Source organism: Moschus berezovskii, chromosome 21 (assembly GCF_049115385.1).
Source record: "Moschus berezovskii isolate FMDL1 chromosome 21, NW_MosBer_1.0, whole genome shotgun sequence".
Lineage (NCBI taxonomy): Eukaryota > Metazoa > Chordata > Mammalia > Artiodactyla > Moschidae > Moschus > Moschus berezovskii.
In genome coordinates, this window is record NC_142480.1 from 63,852,949 (window position 1) to 63,876,104 (window position 23,156).

At 47.5% G+C, this 23,156-nt stretch overlaps 1 protein-coding gene across 1 annotated transcript in view; it reads right to left on the reverse strand.

Annotated features, from left to right (window-relative positions):
* ADAMTS17 (ADAM metallopeptidase with thrombospondin type 1 motif 17) overlaps nt 1–23,156 on the reverse strand; it is a 401,986-nt gene that overhangs the window by 177,428 nt on the left and 201,402 nt on the right. The window contains exons 9-10 of the mRNA XM_055417694.2: nt 5,798–5,938; nt 4,111–4,261 (exon numbers count right to left, since the gene is read on the reverse strand). Coding sequence (XP_055273669.2) covers nt 4,111–4,261; nt 5,798–5,938 — 292 coding nt within the window. The remainder of the gene's footprint in view (nt 1–4,110; nt 4,262–5,797; nt 5,939–23,156) is intronic.

A 23,156-nucleotide genomic window follows, 5' to 3' on the forward strand; every position in this document is an offset into this window, starting at 1 on the left:
CTACAGTTTCATCAGTTGTTGGGTTAACATAACTTAAATTTACTGTTAGGGTCATGAATGGACCTCAGAACAACATATACTTGTTGAACACCTACTATGTTCCAGGTACTGACCAAGGCAGTTGGAAAATAATGGTGTGGAAAAGTAAGATTCTTGTTCTGGAAGGATTTAAAAGCTAGAAGATGGAGATTATCAAAACAATAGAAAACAATAGTCATGGGGACATCCCTGGTGGTCCAGTGGTTAAGAATTTGCCCTGCAATGAAGGAGACGCAGGTTCAAGCCCTTGTCGAGGAACAAAGATGCCACATACCACAGAGCAACCATGCCTGTGCACCAGACCTGCGGAACCTGCACGCCACAGCTACAGTCCATTAGACCACATGGCATAGCTAAGACCGGATGCAGCAAAATAAACAAATATTTAAAAAACAATAGTCATGGAAACAAGCAAGTTATATAGCATGTTAAAAGATAAGGTTATGAAAGCAGGGTTTTCCCTTAGGGGATCAGGAGATCTGGGTACTGCAAAGGTGACGGGGAGAGTTACCAGATGGCAATTTCATACAGGGTGGTAGGCTTCCCTGAGAAGGTTACATCTGAGCAAACAAACAAACTCAAAATGAGGGGCTCAGTCACATGGACAACTGGGAGAAGAGCGTCCAGGCAGAGGAAACAACAGGAAGCACAGTGCGTCCCTGCCGGGAGCAGGCCTTTTGGGTTTGAGGGAGAGCGGGAAGGCAAGCAGACCTGGAACAGAGTAGGTGAAAGGGACGTAACAAGGGGACGAGGATCAGGAGGAAGGGGAGGGGCTCACCCAGCACAGAGTCAGCTTCGCAGGAAGAAAGGAGCAGTGCAACGTGTGCGCCTGTCACACTGAACATCAACTGAAACAGACCTACCAGTGCACAGACGAGCAAAGCGCCGGTCAAGTGGGCCTGACAATCCCACAGGGTGGGGCCCAGGGGCTCTCCGACGATGTGCCCCCGCATCCCCCAAGGCCTGGGTCCCAGCAGGCAACTGTCTGTCTCCTCTGCCAGCGCATCTCTGGCATTAGTGTGACCTTTCCTCCAGCGTGCGAAGTTACTGCTTCCTAGCTGGTAGAGTCACACCGGAGGAGGCACCACCAGCCTTGTAAGCAGGACGATCAGTACCAGCTGAGGCTGCCGCCCAGTCGGCTGAGCTCGCGGACGCACCTCCACGCCCCTAAGGAGTTGCTCCTGCTGAGACAGGTTAGGGCCTGGCACCTGGGAGCCTCTGTTGCAGTGCCAGCACCTGGACAAACGTCTCCTCGAGCAACAAAATACAAAAGGGACTAAAAATAAGTGTGTATATGCGCAGCTGGAGCATATTGGTCAGCAAGATAGAGAATTGTTAAAGAAAAACCCAAAACAAAACCCAACTGCCACTTCTGAAGAGCCAGGAGCAAACACAGGGTGATGAGAACAAAATCAGGGCACTGCACATTCCCCTGCACCCAGCACCACCTAAGGGGGGGTGCAAATCACCTGAACCACCCCTCCAGCCCAACCCCTGGACACACTGCTCGCTCCAGATAAGGAGCCCTCAGGAAGCGAGCAAGCATGGGAACCTGTTACTGGCTCCCTCTGCTGCAGCAGGGGCCCCAGTAAAGCCTTGCCTGAATTTCTTGTCTGGCCTCTGATCAATTTCTATTGATTAAAGAGGCCAAAAACACTGGTCAGTAACACTGCTAGGATTTGGGGAGAGAAATACCAACTTTATTTTGGTATTGGTGAAATTCTCAGAAAAAAGGCTAGCAGGGAAGCATATTTTGTGGTTCTTAGTGAGCTTCAGGAATAAATGCTCAGGTGCATTGTAACTTACAAAGCAAAAAGATCTCACTTTATGTAGTCATATTTTGAGCTTCAAGAGAGAAGCTAAGCTGATCATGACTTGCTGACTTCTCACTGTCCTCTTCAAGCAAAAAGATGCCAACGAAGAAAATAAAATACCAAGTCACCTTCCTCTCCTTTGGAATCTGTCTTTGAATAAATGAAGCCTGCCTTTTCTCCTGCAGTAATAGTCACATCTGAGCTTGGTCTCTAGCCCATCCCTTTCTGGCTGAGTGACCTTGGTTCATTACCCAGCCTCTCTCAGCCTCTGTTTTCTTATCTGTTAAGTGGGGTTCAAAGCTCCTGCCCTTGTGGGGTGCAGTCAGGGTGTCATGTGACAATGCAAGAAAGAGTCTAGCCTAGGGGATCATGAGCCTCCAGGAGCTATACACCCTTCCTCCCATCACTACTGACCCAACTGGTATGCAACAGTCTGGCTGCCAGAAGCCAATATCTTGGGGCAGCCTGTGTCCAGCTCCCACCTGTCAATCCTACTCACTCGTGGGGCCAGTTCAGCCTGGTCTGCGGGGCAGGGAATACTCCACAGTGGGCAGAGTGGCCACGGCATGCCCACTGACTCAGCTGGGTGCTTCCCTCTTCTCCCCCTTGGGTGCCCAGACACTCCTACCCTTCTTGAATGCTTGGTGTCCTCCTCTAGGACACCATGCACACAGCTCTCCTGCTGCCACCTCACCATCAAAGCGCCCTCTGAAGCCTGCCCTCTCCAGGAATTCTGTGCCATCACAAACCTTAAGGGATTGGAGGCTGGAGCAGGCAAACAGGATGCCTCTTGGCCAGCACATGGTACCTGAAGAGTCAGGCCTTAACATCAAGGCAGATGGTGAGCGCCAGACACAGTGGCAGACCACTGGGGTTGATCAGATCCTGGGACTGGTCCCATCTTCCCAGAGAGGTGGCTGGATGTGAAGTGGGAGGCAGCCTCCTGTTACCAGGGCCTGGAAGGGACCCTTGCTGACACCTCCACAGGGGAACGGGAGAGAAAGATTCTAGACAACCCTGCAGATAAACACCCGTTGAGGAAACAGCCAGCAGGAGGCGCTGGCCTGGTCGTGAGGCACGGCCCTCTGCTGCACCCACTGCGGGTTCCGCCCAGACTTCCTTAACCAATTCACACACAGCCAGGAAATGCTCAAGAGGCAGCAGCCCGCCTCCCGGGCTCCAGGCTGAACTGCTGGGCCGGCCGGGACCCCGCTTGAGGTCTCATTCTGAAGGCGCAGTCCCGGGCTGTCTTGGAGTTGCTCTCATCCTGAGTTCTTGCTCTGGGCACCTGCCCAGCCCTGCAGGCTGCCTTCCTCGGACCTGAAACTGCCCTGAGCTCCAGGCCCACTGCCGCTGGGTGGCTCCTGAGTCCCACTCATCCCCAAGCTAGTCCTTCCGCCCCACAACAACTCTGGCTCTGCCCCCCTTCCTGAGCCAGCTGCCAACTTCCGGCTGGACTGCAGGCTGCTCTGGCCTCCCTCCAGGGACCCCAGCACAGAGACTGCCTGCCCCAGGGCCCAGCACATCCTTCTTGGTGCACTTCCACCCACAGAAGGGGCCATGCTATCTGCAGCATGGTCAGAAAGTGTGTGCTCTGGGGGTGAACAGCCTTGAGTCAAATCCTTCCTCTACTTACTTCAGGGCCAAGCCATTCTGAATACCTGGAGGCTTGGTGTTACCATCTATACCCTGGGGAGAGTAACCTGAGGAGTCTGTGGTAATCGTAAACTGGGATCAGGCACATTGGAAACTTTAGGGCAAAACATGTGGGCACTGCTCAAAAAACGGTAACATTTTAAGGGGCTATTAACACTATTATCATATAATCAATTTATCATTCACTAAATGTTCTCCATATGACAGCCTCCAACATTCAGTAGTTTTTAGCTCTCTTCTGTATTTGTGAGGATTTGGTATCAGGAAACATTGCATCAACTCCAAGAAGAACAGACTCATTAACTTTCTTCCTAGTGTCTTAATATTACAAGGAAAGAAAGACCTCTATGTCAAAAAACAAAACAAAATATTAGGCTCTTAGTGCCAGCCGTAACTCTGAACCACCCCCTTGCAAAGCTGCCTATGTGAGAGAGTACGTGTGTGTGCATGTGTGACTCACACTGGGTGCTCCGTGCATGCGTGTATGCACACTCATGTTTATGTGTGTGTGTGTGTGTTTGTGGAGTGTAAATATCTGTATCCTCCAACAGAAGCCAGACGCTCCTTCCCGAGCCAGCCCTCCCCTCCCGAGGCAGCTTACCTCCATGTTTCTGCAGAAGGTGGCATTGGTGCCAAAGAGGATCTGGCACTGCTCGTTGGCACTGTAGTGCATGCCTGGCAGCTTGTGGGGCAGGCGCACCGCGTGCTGGCTCCTGGGGTCTGTGACCAGCAAACAGGTGCTGACTTTCGACCTGAAGCAGCCAAGAGGATAGTCGGTTTACAAATGCACCTCCCAGGTTTCTGTTCCACTCTGCCAGTAACTAAGCAGCAGTACTCTCCAAGTTACTTATGGGGACATGACCAAGCACCGGACACAGGGGCCACACCTTCTGCTCTTTTCCAGGTAGCTGAATGCAGATCTTTACTCTGGAGGCCATGAGGGCTGGGCAACAAGAATTAGCCTGGGCGTATCACTCACATAGCCATGTAGTTTTCTTGGGGAGTCTGAGTGCTTTCTTGGATGAAAATGCTTTTGAAATACATTGCTATGATATGTTCTCAGAATGAATCAAGAAAAAATTGGAATTAGGGTTATTTTGCTTTTAAATAAATAAGCAAACAATCAAGCAAGCAAGCTTATTTCCAATTCTGCAGGCTTTTTTTAGGGGTGGGGTCTGTCAGGTTCTGGACACTGGCTAGTCCAGGTGCCCTACCTGACCATGAAAGCTGGCTGGCGGCACACCGTGAAAAAGACTTAAGGATTTCAACCAGGACAGAAATGTTCAGAGATGTTCAGAACAGCTCTGAAAAACAACTGGGGGGTGGTATGGCTGTGGCTCCTTTAGGAGTTAAATACTTGAATGCTTTTATTTTTCAATTCCTAAAACAAGGCAGATGGTAGGAAAAAGAAAACCCAGCCTCTTGCCAAGATTCTTGAAGAAAAGAGTTGCATGCACGCAATATACACAGGCTGACTACATTAAAACTAACAAGGCCATTTTTAAGCCCTTAGTTTCCCAGCTACAGGAAACATCGTAAAAGAAGACCCAGGATGAGGACAGAAGCCAGAGTGATCCCTTTGATCCTCCTTACTGAGTTCACTGAGCACTCCACTGTGTTACAGGACTATAAAAGCTCTGTGTATAGCAGAGACTCACTGACCCCTGCTGTCTCCGTCGGGGGTACAGATGATGCAGTTAAGTGGTGAGGCAATCGGGGTCTGCCTGTCAAGCCTATAAGTTCAGCCCTGAGGTCCTGTCACTAAGGGACGCACACAGTACTTGGGAACAGACTCTATTTGACAAAGGTCTGACATCAGATAGCTAATCCTTCCACTGAAATCTGTAACGGAGTAAGGCAGACACATCCTGGAAAGAAAGTGGCTATGAGACAAACCCGTCCTAGCCCCACGTGTGAGGAAGGTAAGCAAGCCGTCCTCCCAGCAAATGGCCTTCCATCCAGGGAAGCAGCCTGAGCTTTGGGGAAGCACCCAGTTCTATAGCAGCCAGGGGTGTCACTAGGGTGGGGCCCACTCATGGCCAAAATAATGAAGAGAAGTGAAATGAAACCTTGCCAAGATATGGTCACTGCATTGACATTTCTGTTGATAAAATCACCAGCAGGGTAGCCAACGTCATACCAGGCACACGCCTGGAAGGAAGTCTCTCCAGCTGAACTGTCAGAGATTCACTTCTGCTCCTACTGGCTGATACCCTGACTACTGTGCTTTAGGAAGTATTGTAGCACTTTTCCCTGTATTGATGGCACAGGACGATTTGAGGACTTACTTGAGGAAGTTCTCGAGGTCATCTCGACTGCAGGAGGACCAGGAGAGGTCGCTGGGGCTCCGACCTTTCACCCACTCTCCCGACATGATGTGGGACCTGCCGGCGCAGGAGGAGTGGTCATCGTCGTGGTTCATCCCCAAGCTGCCCGAGGGAGAGGGGGAGAGGGCGCTCATTACAGGCTTCTCATCTCCTGGCCCGGACGCCAGCACCCTGTGCCCACCTAGATCACAGCTCAATCACACACAGTAGCACAGAAGATGCCTGCTTCCCTGCCATTCTCAGAGCAGACCGCGAGCCACGAGCTTAAAGAGAAAGAGTGAGGGTGTGATGACTCGCTTATCAGAGAGTGGAAACTAATCGACCATGTAACCAACAGCATTCACCTAACGAATGAATAATAAATGAGTGAACCAATTATATTAAATGCAATATGACAGTTCTTCTGATGGTTAGACAAGCTTTTCCACACTAACATATCCCAGCGTAATGCTTTAGTATCTCACTGCCTGCAGAGAAGTCACTATGCTAAGGGCTGGTGCCAGCCAAGACTCTGGCTTATGAAAACTCATGAACACTCACGGCTTTTGATTCACGTCACTATCCCTGGGTCCATCAAGATCATACCTATCTCCCTCCCCACCCGGTTGTACCTGGATGACAACAGGATGCTGATGTAGATGAGGGAGACTAACTGTGATGGAAGCGGAACAATGATCTCAGCCCACAAACAGGCTGCCAGTGAGGGCAAGCCGAGAAACAGAACACCCGCGATCAGATGGCCCACCGTCTGCTGACCCGTGACCTCCAGGCAGAGATTCACCGTGCATAAGGGTTGCTCACTCTTTGTCAACAGCCGGGTGGGAAACACACACATGCGCATTCCTCCAAACATATTTAAGAGAGGTTTCTCAAGTGCCAGAAACGGCCTAGAAAGAGAAGACACAGTGGGGCACAATAAGCCATCAAATCAGCCTGGGAGATGAGAGGGACCCAGAGGCGACTACGCCAAGAGGCTCTAAACGCGCCTCTGCGGCCTCATTTCTCCCAGTTCTCCTCCCAAGCCTCCGACCATCTTTCCTCAGTTCCTCTGTGTTCTCACTCCGCAAACTCCAGGACCACTCGGTGCTCCTGGACACAGAGGCTACCTTGGCCACCCCCACATGAAACTAGGGAGCTGACCCCGCTCCCATCCCTGGAGCAACAGGGCCTGGCATCCGAGCTCCTGCTCCAGGTGAGCAGGGCCCCCTCTGGTCCCCCAGCAGGTCCGTTCCCATAGTTGAGGGCGTGCATACCAAAGGTGAACTGAATTAATACTCAAGCCTATTTATAATAGTAATACTTGTTATTTCAATCAATACATGTGGTTACATGTTATGGTAACCAGTGTAATATGAGCATAAAAGTAAACTTTTCATGAAAAGCCGTTTAGCTAGAAGCTAAACTAGGCTGCTGCCAAGCTGGGTGTGGGCAAGACAACAGTAAAAGTTGAGGAAAAGAATCATAAAAATCTACCCTTAGACTGTTTCACAAGGGCCTTTCAAGGTCTGCTGAATCTAAAAAAGAGAAAGAAAAGAAAAGAAAAAGACACTGAACTCAAGCTTATCATACTGTAGTTGTGGTTTCTGTGAGGAAGGCGATGGGAAGCCCAGTCAGCTTCCCTCAGAGAATAGGCTTTTGCCCCCACCACAAAATTGGTAACAAAATGAATGTTTTCATTACTTAAGTCAAAACAAAATGGCCAAATGTTTAAGAACCTAAGTATAATTTCTTTGCACTTCCCCTCTTGACCCAGTTTATTGGTTAATGGCTCAGCTGACCAAACTCTACCCTGCTATCCTGTCAGACAGGAAGGTTTCTGCGGTATCGCCTACAGGTTGGCACCCCCTTCCCCTCAGTCCAGGCCTCTCCTGCCAAACCTCTCCCTGAAAAAATGCCCACTCCTGGGATTTCCCATGGGCTCTTGCACCCCACCAGGTGCCCTCAGCACAGCTTTCCATCCCAGCCTGTCCACTCACGACTGACACAGAGAGAGAACTCTATAAATATTTATCAAGTGGATTAACTATTTGATGCAGGAGAAAACATCAAAAAATTGGAGGATCCACATCCACAGTAGCTGTGCTGGTCTAGGGCAGCAGCCTGCTCAACAGAACAATGAAAACCATCTCTGGGTAGATGCAATCTTGTTTTCCTGCCTAGATGCCAGGAATCCATCCAGTTAGCTTAAGTAGAGAGCCTAGAAATTATCAGATACATCTGACCAATAAGAATAATTTTTTAATGGTATTACTCAGGTTTTCACTTTTTTTTATGGCTCAGCTGATAAAGAATCTGCCTGCAATGCGGGAGACCTGGGTTCGATCCCTGGGTTGGGAAGATCCCCTGGAGAAGGGAAGGATCACCCACTCCAGTATTCTGGCCTGGAGAATTCCATGGACTGTATAGTCCATGGGGTCGCAAAGAGTCAGACACGACTGAGCAACTTTCACTTCACTTTTCACACCTTTATCTACACACACACACACATATCCATCTCTGTCTCAGGAAAGGTAGGAACCGACTGCAAAGGATAGTAAGTCACTTTAAATTTGATTCAGGGTTTGATATATCTATAAATAAAACAAGTGACAGGACTTTCAAGTGGGTAGATCTGAAAATGCTGATGGCTTCCAGGGAACTCTGGTGTAGAGGTTACATAAATACAAGGTCTCATGAAAAAGGTGGCTCCAAACTCCATCGCTAAGGACAAAGTGTGGGCACAGAACGTGGAGCAGGTCAAACTGTGTCACTGCACCCCGGGAGAATCCAATCCCAGGGAGACTCAACCTGGGATCCTAAGCCCCCTCCCACATCCCAAGCTGGGAAGTCCTGAGTGGCCCCCAGACGCTCCTTGCCGTTTGGGAAACCACAGTCGGAGGACAGCCAAGCCCTGGCAGAATGGCTTCGCCACGTATGGAGGAATGTTTCACTTGTGACTTACTTCCAACTTTTTTCCCCGTAGTCAAACTGCTTGTAAAATCAAAGAGGTTCTTTCACCCATATGCCAGACTCTGCTGGCCAGAGAGCCTGGTCTCTCTGGAGACAAAACTCCGTCCACAAAAGTGCTCAGAAAAGCTGACTGTGCCCTTGACACCCGTATGCCCACAGGGCGTTGTGTTAGTGGTTCATGCTGCCAGACCCCAGAGAGGGACTTCCCTAAGGAATGTTCTAGTCAGCAGGGTCAGCGAGGAGTGCCACTCTCGGGTTTCTGGAGCTTGTCTCAAATACAGATGGTGCTGGATCTGGTTTAAAATGTTCAGATGCTAACTAAGAGCCTCACAAAAACTGAGGGACTCACATTTAGGTACGAGTTTTGATATTTGAGGTCTACATAAACTACAGTTTAGGCTATTTTTAGTTTAAGTTAAAGATCACTTGACTGAAGAAATTTCATGTTATTTTAGGTTGATGTCTGTGGTAACATTATACTTAACAGAACATGTAGCATTAAGCACAAAGTTAAACAACTTTAACCCTAAGTGACTGAGATTAAGGACACAGACAGGTCTCATGTCACATGTGTTCCACATTTATCAAACACAGTGAATTCATGGCCTTGAGGAGACTTTATCTTAAGACAAAAGAACACGGTGCTTCCAAATCTGCTTCAGGAAATCCAATATATATCATGTGGGAATTCTGAAAGGCAATGCACCCCCCTTGCTAGCTTCACTGAAATCCTGGAAGGCGCAGGAGACACTAGGTGTTCTGGGACTGGTACCCGTGCCATTGTGGAAACTTCTGTTTTACCTGCTTGGGTGTTTTGATGTCAGGTTTGTGACCTGGGCTGCCTCCCTTTATAGTACTCTTGGGTGGGTTTGTGAAATAAGTGCTTGGGCAGAATGAAAGACCCCAAAAATACTCCCATGAGGGCAGTCTCTCCAGGGAAGGGGTTGAGGCTGGCTTGAGTCCTGCTTCAACTGTCCCCAGGGAACTCTGCCTGCCAGTCCCTTTTCAATAAATGTTTACTGACTTTGAAATAACAGGAAAGGCCCACAGCAGTTTCCAGGAGATCATTACTGTTGATTAATAAAATAATAATAAACACCTCCAACATTACTCTAGAAGGGAAATTCTTTACTACCGCTACCTATTTGCCAAGAACCAGACTACCCTCAACCTATAGCTACTCAGAAACTTTACCTTCAAGGATTAAAAGTCACCAGGGTACCAGGCTGCACTCATTTATACAGGTTGAACAATAGGGTTGATTGTCATGATCATCAATAGCCCCATTATAGGGAACACAGCATCCATATTCTCTCACCTCAGAGAAGTTGTTTCTATTTTTATATAGGAAACTGAGCTCACCAACTTGCAGGGACTCGGGAACACTGCAGCTACCAGAGTAGACCTATGGTCTCCACCCTAGGTCCCCAGAACACAAACAATCCCCAAACACCACGGAGTTCTGAATCTCTAATGGATAAACAATAACCAAAATAGTGTTGACATTAGTGCATTTTGCTAAAATGGATAACAGCATAGTAGGTGAAAATGGATAAGGAACATCATAGTCTATAGTACATATCTCTCTTAGCTAACCAGAGTACTGACATCAGAAAAGCACTCATGTTCTTGGGTTTACATGGCTGGGATTTTGATGTCAGGTATGTGAGTCACATCTGGCTTTCCCTCAAAGTAGTCTTGCCTAGGATTTGCATGTGTGAGTGTATAAACATATATATAAACCCCCCACACACAAGATCCATTTCAAATGGGCTTTAAACTTTTAATTCAAGTAACTGGGATGAAAGACAGACAAAGAGAAAGAAAAAGGAAACAAAGCACAGGTGATTCTATCACCTCCTCGGGTTAATGAGTGTGCGTACAAGTGCATGCACGCATGTGACCACGCACCCTTGGGAGGACAGGAGACAGCCGGCCATCTGTCCTTCTCTCAGGGTCTGGAGGCCTCTCTCTGGGAGCACAGCGTCACTCTGAGGCTGACTCTGATGCTTCACGAAACAAATTTTTCACCCAACAAGGGCACAAGGTGTGGAGTCTTGATGCACGAAGTTCAGATATTGTTTGATGCTCAGAAAAAACAGCTGACACTTTCAACAGTGTTGGGAAGACTGGGGTGATGAACTTAAGAGAGGCTGTGTCCGGCATCTGACATGGCCCTTCCAAAGTGATTCTCAAAGACGATTCTGATGAACTATTTTCACCTTTCATCCTTATTTCAGAACCTAATTTTGCACAACGGGCAGCGACACAGGGTTATTATTTTACTCGAGTGCTTTCAATTTACATCACCACTGTGTCTCTACAGCCTCCGGACAGAAGAGGGAAAGGAGTAACCATGTCATTTCCCTCCTTCTTGATGAGCACCTTTCGGGGCTACACAACTGGAGTCATCCGCTTGAGGTCACACGCCAGGTTAATCTCAAAACCACCATTCTGGGTCCCGTGAACAACAGCAGACACCACACCTCTCACAGCTGAGGCTTCCTCTGTTCAACCTCCTTCTGTCCCTATGTGCCCGCTCCCTGACTGCTTCAACATCTACACACATGCTCTGATTTTCTAATAGTTTTGATGAAAATACATAGTCAAAGAGGATGGTATGAAACCCCCCTTTCTCACACAGAAGTGGAGTGCTGTATTTGAAAGGGACTGGCTTGGTGTCAGACTGACCTGGGTGAAAATTCCAGCTCTGCCTTGAGAGAGCAGTGTAACCCCTCCGAGCCTCTGCTTCCTGGTCTATGACTGAATAGGGCTCATGGTACTTAATGTCATTCATTCATTTTTCAACAAATATGGCTCAAATGCTATGACCAGACACTGTGCCAGGGGCTGGCATGGGCCAGGCCCCTGCTTCCATGGAGTTAACATTCTGAAGAAATGGAGATGAGGGTTATATGGTCCAGCAGACACCAAAGAGCCTGGCGAGTAGTGGGCTTTGTAAGACAGGAGGGTCTTGCTGCTTCTAAGCACATGCCTGAGTGAAAGAAGGCTGGCTGCACCCAAGCTGCAAATTCAGGTGTCCTCAGAGAGCTCCGAGTTAAGGAGGGAGCTGAGAGAGGCCACAAACAAGGGAAGGGAGGCTCATGGCCAACAGAACAGTATCTTCCTGATCCTATGCCCTTAAATTCCATTTCTCTTCCGCAACAAACTAACTGAATAGAACCGCCTGCTCTGGCCAGTGCGGCCCAGGAACTCAGAGAATGGGACCCCTGAACAGAGGCTTCACAGAAGTCAGAGCAGCCCAACTGTTCTTGGCAGGTGGTCACCCCGTCCAGACGGCTGGGAGGGCAATCACGGTCCACACCACACGCTGCCTTCAGAGGAAGAGGCTGCTGGCGATGGCCTGTGGCATAGCCCCCGTTCCTCGTCTCCCAGCAGTGGGCCACACTTCGGTTCAGCTACCAGTGCATCCAGCAGCTGGGGCTGGTGAAGACCTGAGGGACACAGGCCCCGGGGCTGAGGCTGGGTCCTCTCAGCAAGAAGCTGTCTTGGCCCAGACAGCTGCTACTGGCTCACCAGCCCCTAGACAAACGTGGTTGGGACACAGTGAGACGGTCACATCCTCCTCTGCTCCACGGGCTCCCAGAGCAGGCTGGGTCCATGGCGGGGCTCCATTAATAGCTGTGCAATGGTATAGGCTCACGAGCGCCGAGGCCGACACAGCAGCCTGCCAGCATGCAGAGCACAGGCCACCCTTGACGCCCCTTCCTCACAGCCTCACTGGCATGAGGGGAGGGCCCCTAGCATGAACACACAAACAAACCAGCAGCACCTCCTTGGGGAGCTCCTGGCCTCTACCCATGACACCTCCACTGCTCAGAGCATTCCAACAGCCCATCCGGCACCAATGAATGCAAACGTCTGTGTTGTCACTTTCATGGACTTCAAGTCAAATGACATTTGCAAATTTTACCCAAAAAAAAATCCATACAACCACGTTGGTTTCTGACCTGGGAAAATAGTCTATAGACGTGTGGAGGGGGTGTCTGAAGCTATTTCCAGGTAGAAATTCTAAAGAAGTTTAGAATGATGGTTACATTGACAAAACAAGGTGAGTGACTATTTCAGAGGGGACAATACTGATTCAGATGAAAAGGCTTTAGAGTATAAAGAAAAAACTGCCTCTACCAAGGCATAAGAAATAAGTCAATTCCCCTTCTCTCCTTTCTTTAGTCTTTTTGGAGAACTTTACTCTTCCACGTGATTTTGGTTTATCAAGTTTCATAAGAAGTCCTTTCAGTTTGGGATTCATCCAGCCTGGCATCTTGCATGATATAATCTGCATAGAAATTAAATAAGGGTGACAATATGCAGCCTTGTCATACTCCTTTCCCAATTTTGAAGTAGTCAGTGGTTCCATGCCTGGTTCTAACTGTTGTTTCTTGCCCCACATACAGGTTTCTCAGGAGACAGGTAAAGTAGTCTGGTACTTCCATCTCTTTAAGAATTTTCCACAGTCTGTTGTGATCTACACAGTCAAAGACTTCACTGTAGTCAATGAAGCAGAGAATGTTTTTCTGGAACTCCATTGCTTTATCCACGACCCAACAAATGTTGGCAATTTGATCTCTGGTTCTTCTTTGAAACCCAGCTTGTACATCTGGAATTTCTCAGTTCATGTACTGCAGAAGCCTAACTTGAAGGTTTTTTGAGCATATTTTCAAGCATATGTTGCTGTTCATTTGCTCAGTTGTGTTAGACTCTTACAACCCCATGGACTGCAGCACACCAGGGTTCCCTTGTCCTCCATTATCTCCTGGAGTTTGCTCAAATTCATGTCCATTGAGTTGGTGATGCCATCCATCTCATCCTCTGTCGCCCCCTTATCTACCTGCCCTCAATTTTTCCCAACATCAGGGTCTTTTCCAGTGAGTCTTTTTCTTCGCCTCTTCTCATCAGGTGGCCAAAATATTGGAGCTTCAGATTCAGCAACAGTCCTTCCAATCAATCAGGGTTGATTTCCTTTAAGATTGACTAGTTTAATCTCCTTACTGTTCAAGGGACTCTCAGGAGTCTTCTCTAACACCACAGTTCGAAAGATTCACTCTTTGGCACTCAGCCTCCTTTATGGTCCAACTCTTAAATCCACAAATGACTGCTGGAAAAGCGATAGCTTTGACTATATGGACCTTTGTTGGCAAAGTGATGTCTCCATTTTTAATACACTGTCTAGGTTTGTCAAAGTTTTTCTTCCAAGGAGCAAGTGTCCTTGAATTTCATGGCTGCAGTGACTGTCCTAAGTGATTTTGGAGCCCAAGAAAATAAAGTTCTGTCACTGCTTTCATTTTTTGCCCATCTATTTGCCATGAAGTGATGGGATTGGATGCCATGATCTTAGTTTTTGAATGCTGAGTTTTAAGCCAGCTACTTCACTCTCCTCTTTCACCTTCATCAAGAGGTGCTTTAGTTCCTTGTTGCTTTCTGCCATTAGGGTAGTGAGATTATTGATAATTCTCCCATCAATCTTGATTCCAGCTTGTGCTTCATCCAGCCTGGCATTTTGCATGATGTACTCTGTATAGAAGTTAAATAAGCAGGGTGAAAACATACAGCCTTGACGTACTCCTTTTCCAATTCTGAACCAATCCATTGTTCCATGTCCAGTTCTAACTGTTGCTTCTTGACCTGCATACAGGTTTCTGAGGAGGCGGGTAAGATGGTCTGGTATTCACATCTCTTTGAGAATTTTCCACAGTCTGTTGTGATTCACACAGTCAAAGGCTTTAGAAAAGTCAATGAAGCAGATGTAGATGTTTTTCTGGAACACCCTTGCTTTTGCTGTGATCCAAAGGGTTTTGGCAATTTATCTTTGGTTCCTCTGCCTTTTCTGAACCCAGCTTGAACATCTGGGATTTCTCAGTTTACGCACTGCTGAAACCTGGCTTGGAGAATTTTAAGCATTATCTTGTTAGCATGTGAGATGAGAGTAACTGTGCGGTAGTTTGAGCATTCTTTGCCATTGCCTTTCTTTGGGATTGAAAGAAACACTAACATTTCCCAGTCCTGCGGCCACTGCTGAATTTTCCAAATTTGCTGGCATAAGTGCAGCACTTTCACAGCATCATCTTCTAGCATTTGAAATAGCTCAGCTGGAATTCCATCACCTCCACTAGCTTTGTTGGTAGTAAAGCTTTCTAAGGCCCACTTGACTTCCCATTCCAGGATGTCTGGCTCCAGGTGAGTGACCACACCATCGCGGTTATCTCGGCCATTAAGACCTTTTTTGTATAGTTAGTCTGTGTATTCTTGCCACCTCTTCTTAACATCTTCTGCTTCTGTTAGGTCCACACCATTTCTGTCCTTTATTGCATCCAAATTTGCATGAAATGTTCCCTTGGTATCTAATTTTCTTGAAGAGATCTCTAGTCTTTCCCTTTCTATTATTTTCCTCTATTTCTTCGCAATGTTCACTCAAGAAGGTTTTCTGATCTCTCCTTGATATTCTTTGGAACTCTGCATTCAGATGGGTATATCTTTCCTTTTCTCCTTTGCCTTTCACTTCTCTTCTTTGCCCAGTTATTTGTGAGGCCTCCTCAGATAATCATTTTGCTTTCTTGGATTTCTTTTTCTTGGGGATAGTTTTGGTTACCACCTCTTGTGCAGTGTTGCAAACCTACATCAATAGTTCTTCTGGCACCGTATCTATCAGATCTAATTCCTTTAATCTATTTGCTAGCATGTGAAATGAGTGCAACTGTACAGTAGTTTGGTCATTCTTTGGCATCGCCCTTCATTGGGATTGGAATGAAAACTGACCTTTTCCAGTACTGTGGCCACTGCTGAGTTTTCTAAATTTGCTGACATATTAAGTGTACAAACTGGAATCAAGATTTCTGGGAGATTTACCAACAAACTCAGATATGCGGATGATACTACACTGCTGCTACAACGGCAGAAAGTGAAGAGGAACTAAAGAGCCTCTTGATGAAGGTGAAAGAGGAGAGTGAAAAAGCTGGCTTGGAACTCAACATTCAAAAAACTAAGATCATGGCATCTAGTCCCATCACTTCATGGCAAATAGAAGGGGAAATAGTAGAAGCAGCGATATATTTTATTGGGTGGGGGCTCCAAACTCACTACAGATGGTGACTGCAGCCATGAAATTAAAAGATGCTTGCTCCTTGGAAGGAAAGTTGTGACAAACCTAGACGGTGTATTAAAAAGCAGAGACATCAGTTTGCTAATAAAGGTATGCAAAGTTAAAGCTATGGTTTTTCCAGTAGATGTAAGAGTTGGACCATGAAGAAAGCTGAGTGCCGAAGAATAGATGCTTTCAAACTGTGGTGCTGTAGAAGACTCTTAAGAATCACTTGGACAGCAAGGAGATCAAACCAGTCAGTCTGAAATCAACCCTAAATATTCATTGGAAGGACTGTTGCTGAAGCTGAAGCTCCCATACTTTGGCCGCCTGATACGAAGAGCCAACTCACTGAAAAAGACCCTGATGCTGAGAAAGACTGAAGGCAAAAGGCAAAGGGAGTGGCAGAGGATGAGATGGTTAGATAGTGTCACCAACTCAATGAATTTGAGCAAATTCCAGGAGATAGTGGAGGACAGAGGAGGCTTTGTAAGAGGTTGCAAAGAGTCAGACATGACTTAGCAACTGAACAATAACAACAACCTTTTAGTTTAGAATCGTACTGATTACTTTGGAGAGAACTGGTAACACTGCAGTTTTGAACCTTGCCATCCAGGGACATGCAGGCACCTTTTCACTTTTTCAGGCTTTCTTGAATGCCCGCTGGCAAAGTTCTATAGTTTGTATCACCATGGTCTTCCTTTTTCTTTTTGCTATCAGCATCATTCCTGGGTATTCCACATCTTTGGCTGAAGTTGTGACCAAGGTCTGCTTTTTATTCTTCCACAACTGATGACTGCTTGTGTATAAATAAGAAAACCATGGATTATGTCTTATGACTTGCAATCCGATGAATACTCACTGCTTCAAACAGTTTGCCAGATGATGCCCTTACAAGATGTACTCAGCCGCTACATTTTGTAGTTAGCCACTACTGCTTTGCTTCTTCCCTGTCAAGCTTTATACCTCATTTCTTACCTTATGAAGTTTGATGGACTTCCAAACAATGCAAAATGTTAGTTAGAACATGGGGACCTTTATCCTAGTCCAAAAACTAATGGAAATACTACTCATATTCTCACACTGGACACATCTGTTCTAGACTGCTTGCAGGTAGGTAAACTTGGTCAGCTTAAAGACACTTTCTTCTAAATAATCATTTTAAGAGCCCTTCCTGCTACCATCTCAAAGTAAACACTAAAGACAGTCTAACACAGTGATGCCCCAAAAAGACAGAGGCTATGGTTGATATTAAACACCTGCTTCAGTTATTTGGGGGAGCTGAGGCACAGTTCCTAACTCAGTAGGACTGTTCTCCTAGCTGGGAAGTGAGGGGCTTGAACCAGGGATTCAAGGGGTTTTCCAGTTCAAAATGGAATCATTTTGTGATTCTTGATCTAGAAGACTAAGCATGATGTAAGGCAGAGCTGCTACTCTTTCTTCCAGTAAGAGTTGAGTGGGCCCTATCGTATACCATCACTTTCAGGGTACCAGGAACACAGCACTGAGGGGCACAAACAGCCCTGTCTGCAGGAAGCCCACAATCTGGCAGGGATCGATAGACAAGTCAGCAAGTACTGCAATGATGCAATAGTCCCTGTGTGACTATCCAGTATGGCAGCACTGGCCACATGTGGCCTAGGAACATTTGGAATGTGCTAGTATGGCTGGAGAACTGAAACTCTGATTTTATTAAATTTTAATTGAGATAAATTTAAAGGCTCACTTGTGGCTAACTGCTACCACACTGAACTGTACAGGCAGAGACAAGAATCTAATTCAATGACCCTGAGTACCACCACTGTGCTAGGAGTTGCCAATGTCATCACTTTGGTGCAAGAGTATATGCAGACCCACAAAGTACTTACAGGCTTACAGATATTTAGAGAAATAAGACAACCTGTGATTCATGGAGAGTCGGACACGACTGAGCGACTGAACTGAACTGAACTGAACTGAACTAATGACACAACTGGAGAAGACTCAGTGCCAGGTGCAGACACCAGAAGCTGAAAGTCATGGGGATTTAGAGAAGGGAGCCATGCTGACTCACACTGACTCTTTGTATGACCTCATGCCTATTTTTCCTCTAAAATGGTTGTGCTGACGGTGCCATCTGTGCTAAGCCCTCAAATCGCAGGACTGTGATGTGATGGATTAGAAGAGAAGAACCTAGAGATCTACAAAGGCTTTAGAGAACACCCAGGATAATGAAGGAATATCAGTCTCAATTGCTTTAGACCACAGTGTCTGAAAAGAGGGATTCTCCAAATGACCTCCCACAGAGGCCTCTTACGTGCAATTAAATCTGGGACATTCTCAGTTGCAGACGAATTTCCTCAAGAACGACATAAGATCACAAGCCTTCACTCGTTAACTAAAAACGTGAATGGTGGATTGTAACAGGGCAAAACAAAGGAGGTTATTTCTAATGTTAAACAGTTCTGTGAGGATCTCCTTAGCTTCTTAAAGAAAGATAATTTATTGAAGAAATCATTTTTATTTCAGAAGCAGACTTCACAAGAACACCATGCTCTTCTCAAATTAACCACTGACATGAATGTCATCCTGGTCCCACACCCCTGGTTTGGCCTGTTCTGGGCCTGGAGTGCAGAGAGGCCCCAGGAAAGGGCCCGCGTGACCTGTTGAAGTTGAGAACACTGTGAAGACCGTGAAGATGCTACAGCAGCAACAGTCAGGCTCAGCTTCCCTCCAAAATTGCATGATGGTTCACTGGCACCCCTTCAGTTCCGTTCAGTTCAGTCGCTCAGTCGTGTCGGACTCTTTGCGACTCCATGGACTGCAGCATGCCAGGCCTCCCTGTCCATCACCAACTCCCAGAGTTTACTCAAACTCATGTCCATTGAGTCATTGATGCCATCCAACCATCTCATCCTCTGTCGTCCCCTTCTCCTCCTGCCCTCAATCTTTCCCAGCATCAGAGTCTTTTCCAATGAGTCAGCTCTTTGCATCAGGTGGCCAAAGTATTAGAGTTTCAGGTTCAGCGTCAGTCCTTCCAATGAACACCCAGGACTGAGCTCCTTTAGGATGGACTGGTTGGATCTCTTTGCAGTCCAAGGGACTCTCAAGAGTCTTCTCCAACACCACAGTTCAAAAGCATCAATTCTTCGGTGCTCAGCTTTCTTTATAGTCCAACTCTCACATCCATACATGACTACTGGAAAAACAATAGCTTTGACTAGATGGACCTTTGCTGGCAAAGTAATGTCTTTGTTTTTTAATATGCTATCTAGGTTGGTCATAGCTTTTCATCCCGGGAGTAAGCGTCTTTTAATTTCATGGCTGCAGTCACCCCCAGTCTCCTTCAAGCCTGCAATGGGCCTTCCTTTAGGCCTGGCTGCGCTAGCTGGAGGCCAGCATGGAGCATGGGGTGGGTTCCAAGGACTCAGGCTAATGTGGCATAAGTGGGTCAGAGCCTGTGGCTCCACTTGCCCCTCCTGGTCTGCCAACGGCATCCCGCAGGGCTGGGGGGACCAACTCTGAATTTTGGTTTCAGGGCAGCTCTCTGGCTTGTCAAGCAAGAACACAGCAAGGGAGCTGAAGAGTACAAAGTGTTTCCCTTCGTGCAATGTGCTCCCAAGGTTCCGCCAAGGAAAGTCTGCCTAAACACAGGGCTGGCACTTACTTTTTGAAGGAAACTGGGAGATGGGGTGAGAGTCAGAAGAATATGCCTTCTGCCTCTTAGCCTACAGTGTAATTTGTCAAAAGGCGCTGTGGGCACCAGACTGAACAAGGCAGGAAAGAGAAAGGTGGCTGAAAGGTTCCAAAGAAGTAAGTCTCATTTATCCCCCACCTCCGGATGTCAAGATAGAACCTCCTGTGCACCACAGACGGGAGAACGGTATGTAAAGAGGGAGGGATTTCTCAGTTTCAGGGCCACCTACAGTCCCCGTGAGTCCTCTGTACTGCCCCCTGTGGAGTGCTGCAGAAGGTCAAGGTCGAAGCCCCTGGGCCTCTGGGGCCCACATGGCAGAGCACTGCAGTGAGGCGGAGAAGGGCCCCTGCCACGTCCTGCAGCCCTGGGTTAGCTGTCTGCAGTGGAGACAGCTCACAACATCAACAAAGAATTTGGCTCAGGAACTGCTAACAAATGTACAGTACAGTGGTGGTTCAAGAATTTTGCAAAGGAGACGAGAGCCTTGAAGATGAGGAATGCAGTGGCCACCCACTGGAAGGTGACAGCGACCAATGGAGAGGATCATCGAAGCTGATCCTCTTAAAACTACATGAGAAGTTGCTGAAGAACTCAATGTCGACCATCTTAGGATCATTCAGCATTTGAAGCAAATTGGAAAGGTGAAAAAGCTTGGTAAGTGGGTGCCTCATGAGCTGACTGCAAATCAAAAAAATTGTCATTTTGAAATGTCATCTTCTCTTAATCTATGCAACAACAAAGCATTTCTTGACTAGATTGTGACATATGATGAAAAGTGGATTTTATACAACAACCAGCAATGACCAGCTCAGTGGTTGGACTGAGAAGAAGCTCCAAAGCACTTTCTAAAGTTAAACTTGCACCAAAAAAAGGTCATGATCACTGTTCAGTGGTCAGCTGCCCATCTAACCCACTACAGCTTTCTGACTCCTGGTGAAAATATTACATCTGAGAAGTGTACTCAGCAAATCAATGAGATGTGCCAAAAACTGCAATGCCTACAGCTGGCACTGGTTAACAAGGGCCTAATTCTTCTTCATGACAATGTCCAACTGCATGTCACACAACCAATGCTTCAAAAGTTGAATGAATTGAGCTACAAAGTTTTGCCTCATCTGCCATATTCACCTGACCTCTCACTAACAGACTACCATTTCTTCAAGCATCTCAACAACTTTTTGCAGGGAAAATGCTTTCACAATGAGTAGCAGGCAGAAAATGCTTTCCAAGAGTTCATCAAATCCCGAAGCACGGATTTTTATGCTATGGGAATAAACAAATTTATGTCTCATTGGCAAAAATGTGTTGATTTTAATGGTTCCTATTCTGATTAATAAAGTTATGTTGGAGCCTAGTTATAATGATTGTGAATTCATGGTCCAAAACCACAATTACTTTTCCACCAACCTAATAGCATCATTCCTACCCTCCCACCTCCCATCTACACCTGAGACTCGGAGGGCAAGGGTGGGAGAGGGAGACAGACGTACCCAGGTCCCTGAGATTCTGGCGGGTGCAGTGAGGTCTGGGAATAACGCCCAGAGTGTGGGGGCAGGGTTGGGAACCCTGAAGTGCTCTATGATATTCGCCCTGCCTTTCCTTTATGGTACTTGAAAAATTTGCACATTAAAAACAAATTGCCAGGAAATTGATGCTCATGATATTAATTCCTTTTCCAGTGGAGACTCAGACTCTAAAGAACCATAGGAGTTTGACCACTTCAAGGGCTCTTGAAGCCCCCTCTGTCTGTGTCTATATGGAATCTGGAGCCCAGAGAGAGGTGACCACCCAATACTTCACAGCCAGTTGCAGCAAGTCTTCTCAGAACCAAGGGTCTCCCTTGTTCTGGTCTGAAATCAGATTTCTGGTCTACCTCACTGGTTCTGCCTTTGTCCAACACAGCCACCCTATGAATGCGGACTGGGCCAGAGTCTAGGGGCTTAAACTGGGAATCATTCAAAGATCATCTACAGACGTCAGGATGAAATTTGGTTTGGTTGTGGAAAACCTCATAGTTAGCTTCAAAATAACCATCTTTTAAAAGAACTAATCCAACCAGTCCATTCTAAAGGGGATCGGTCCTGGGTGTTCATTGGAAGGACTAATGCTAAAGCTGAAACTCCAATACTTTGGCCACCTCATGCGAAGAGTTGACTCACTGGAAAAGACTCTGATGCTGTAAGGGATTGGAGGCAGGAGGAGAAGGGGACGACAGAGAATGAGATGGCTGGATGGCATCACCGACTCTGTGGACATGAGTTTGAGTGAACTCCGGGAGTTGGTGATGGACAGGGAGCCTGGCGTGCTGTGATTCATGGGGTCACAGAGAGTCGGACACGACTGAGTGACTGAACTGAACTTAAAAGAAATGCCCTAAATTCATCGGTTTTATAGGCCTTCCTCCACCATCCCCCCACCCCCCTCTCCCCTACCGCAAAGAAACCAAAGGACAGTGAGTGTTGCCTTTTTAACAGTTGATATCCCTTAACCAGACAACATTCTTTTCAGTCCCACCTAGACTTAGCAACTTTGACTGCTTAGAACTGTAGATTTAATAAGCTTTCCACTAACAAACAATAACAACTGCCTGATCTCTCAGGGAGGGATTTTCTTTGCCAACAGGAGGAGCCCTGGTGTGGAGTAGCTAAAACAAGTGTCTGGCAGAAATTCAAAGACACAAAGGAGTATCAGCTGAAACCTGAGCTCCCCCTGCCCCAGAGTAGCTCCCAGGGCCCCCTTCTACTCCCCTACCCCGGACCTGGAGGCAATCTCTATCCCCAGTTCCTCCAGGGGCTGGTGTTTTAATGGGTGTTGGAAAGCAGCCCCCAGCACTTCCTACCCCTTCAAAGGTGGTGCCGGGAGAGGATTAGCTAACTGCAGGGGGACCTGCTGCTCAGAGACCTGCAGCTTCTCAAAGTTCAAAGGCCCCTCAGGAACATCAAAGGGCACAGGATACCCCAGACAGAAGACCAGTTAAGGACAGGCCGCTTCCTGCCCCTAATGACCCTCACTCCCTTCCTTCCCTGAAACCACACATCAGCAGGGGCTTTATGGCCTCATTACTTGGATGGCCTTTTCCTCTCTGACCAGGAACTGGGGTAGGGTGGGGTGCGGGGGTGGGGTGTGCACTCCACCCCAGTTCCCAGCTGTGAAATGCATGCCACGGGGTCAGCAGGCCTGAGGGTGTGTGTTGCCCCCAGTGACCCCGGCTCCAGACCCTCTATCCCAGGGCCTTTGCCGGCCCACTACCTCGGTGTGGACACCCTTCCCACCCTCTCTGCGGGCCAAAATCCTCCCCTTCCCGTAAGGCCCAGATTGTGGGTCACCTTCTCAGCAGCCTCAGCCCTTCCCAGCTAAGAGGGACCCCTCCTAAGGCCTTTCTCTCAAGGCCCCCTTGGGGGTAGAATTTGCCATTTTTTACACCTCAACAGCGCAAAGCCTCCCGGCAGACAGGCCCAGCACCAGCCACACAGAAGGTGCTGATGAGTACTCGTAAACTGATAGAACAGACTGCACCAAAGCCAATCAGCTGGGCGGGATCTAGGACTTCCTCTTGAAAGTCTTCACCCCACGGCTCTATGGTCTCTGCGCCTGTC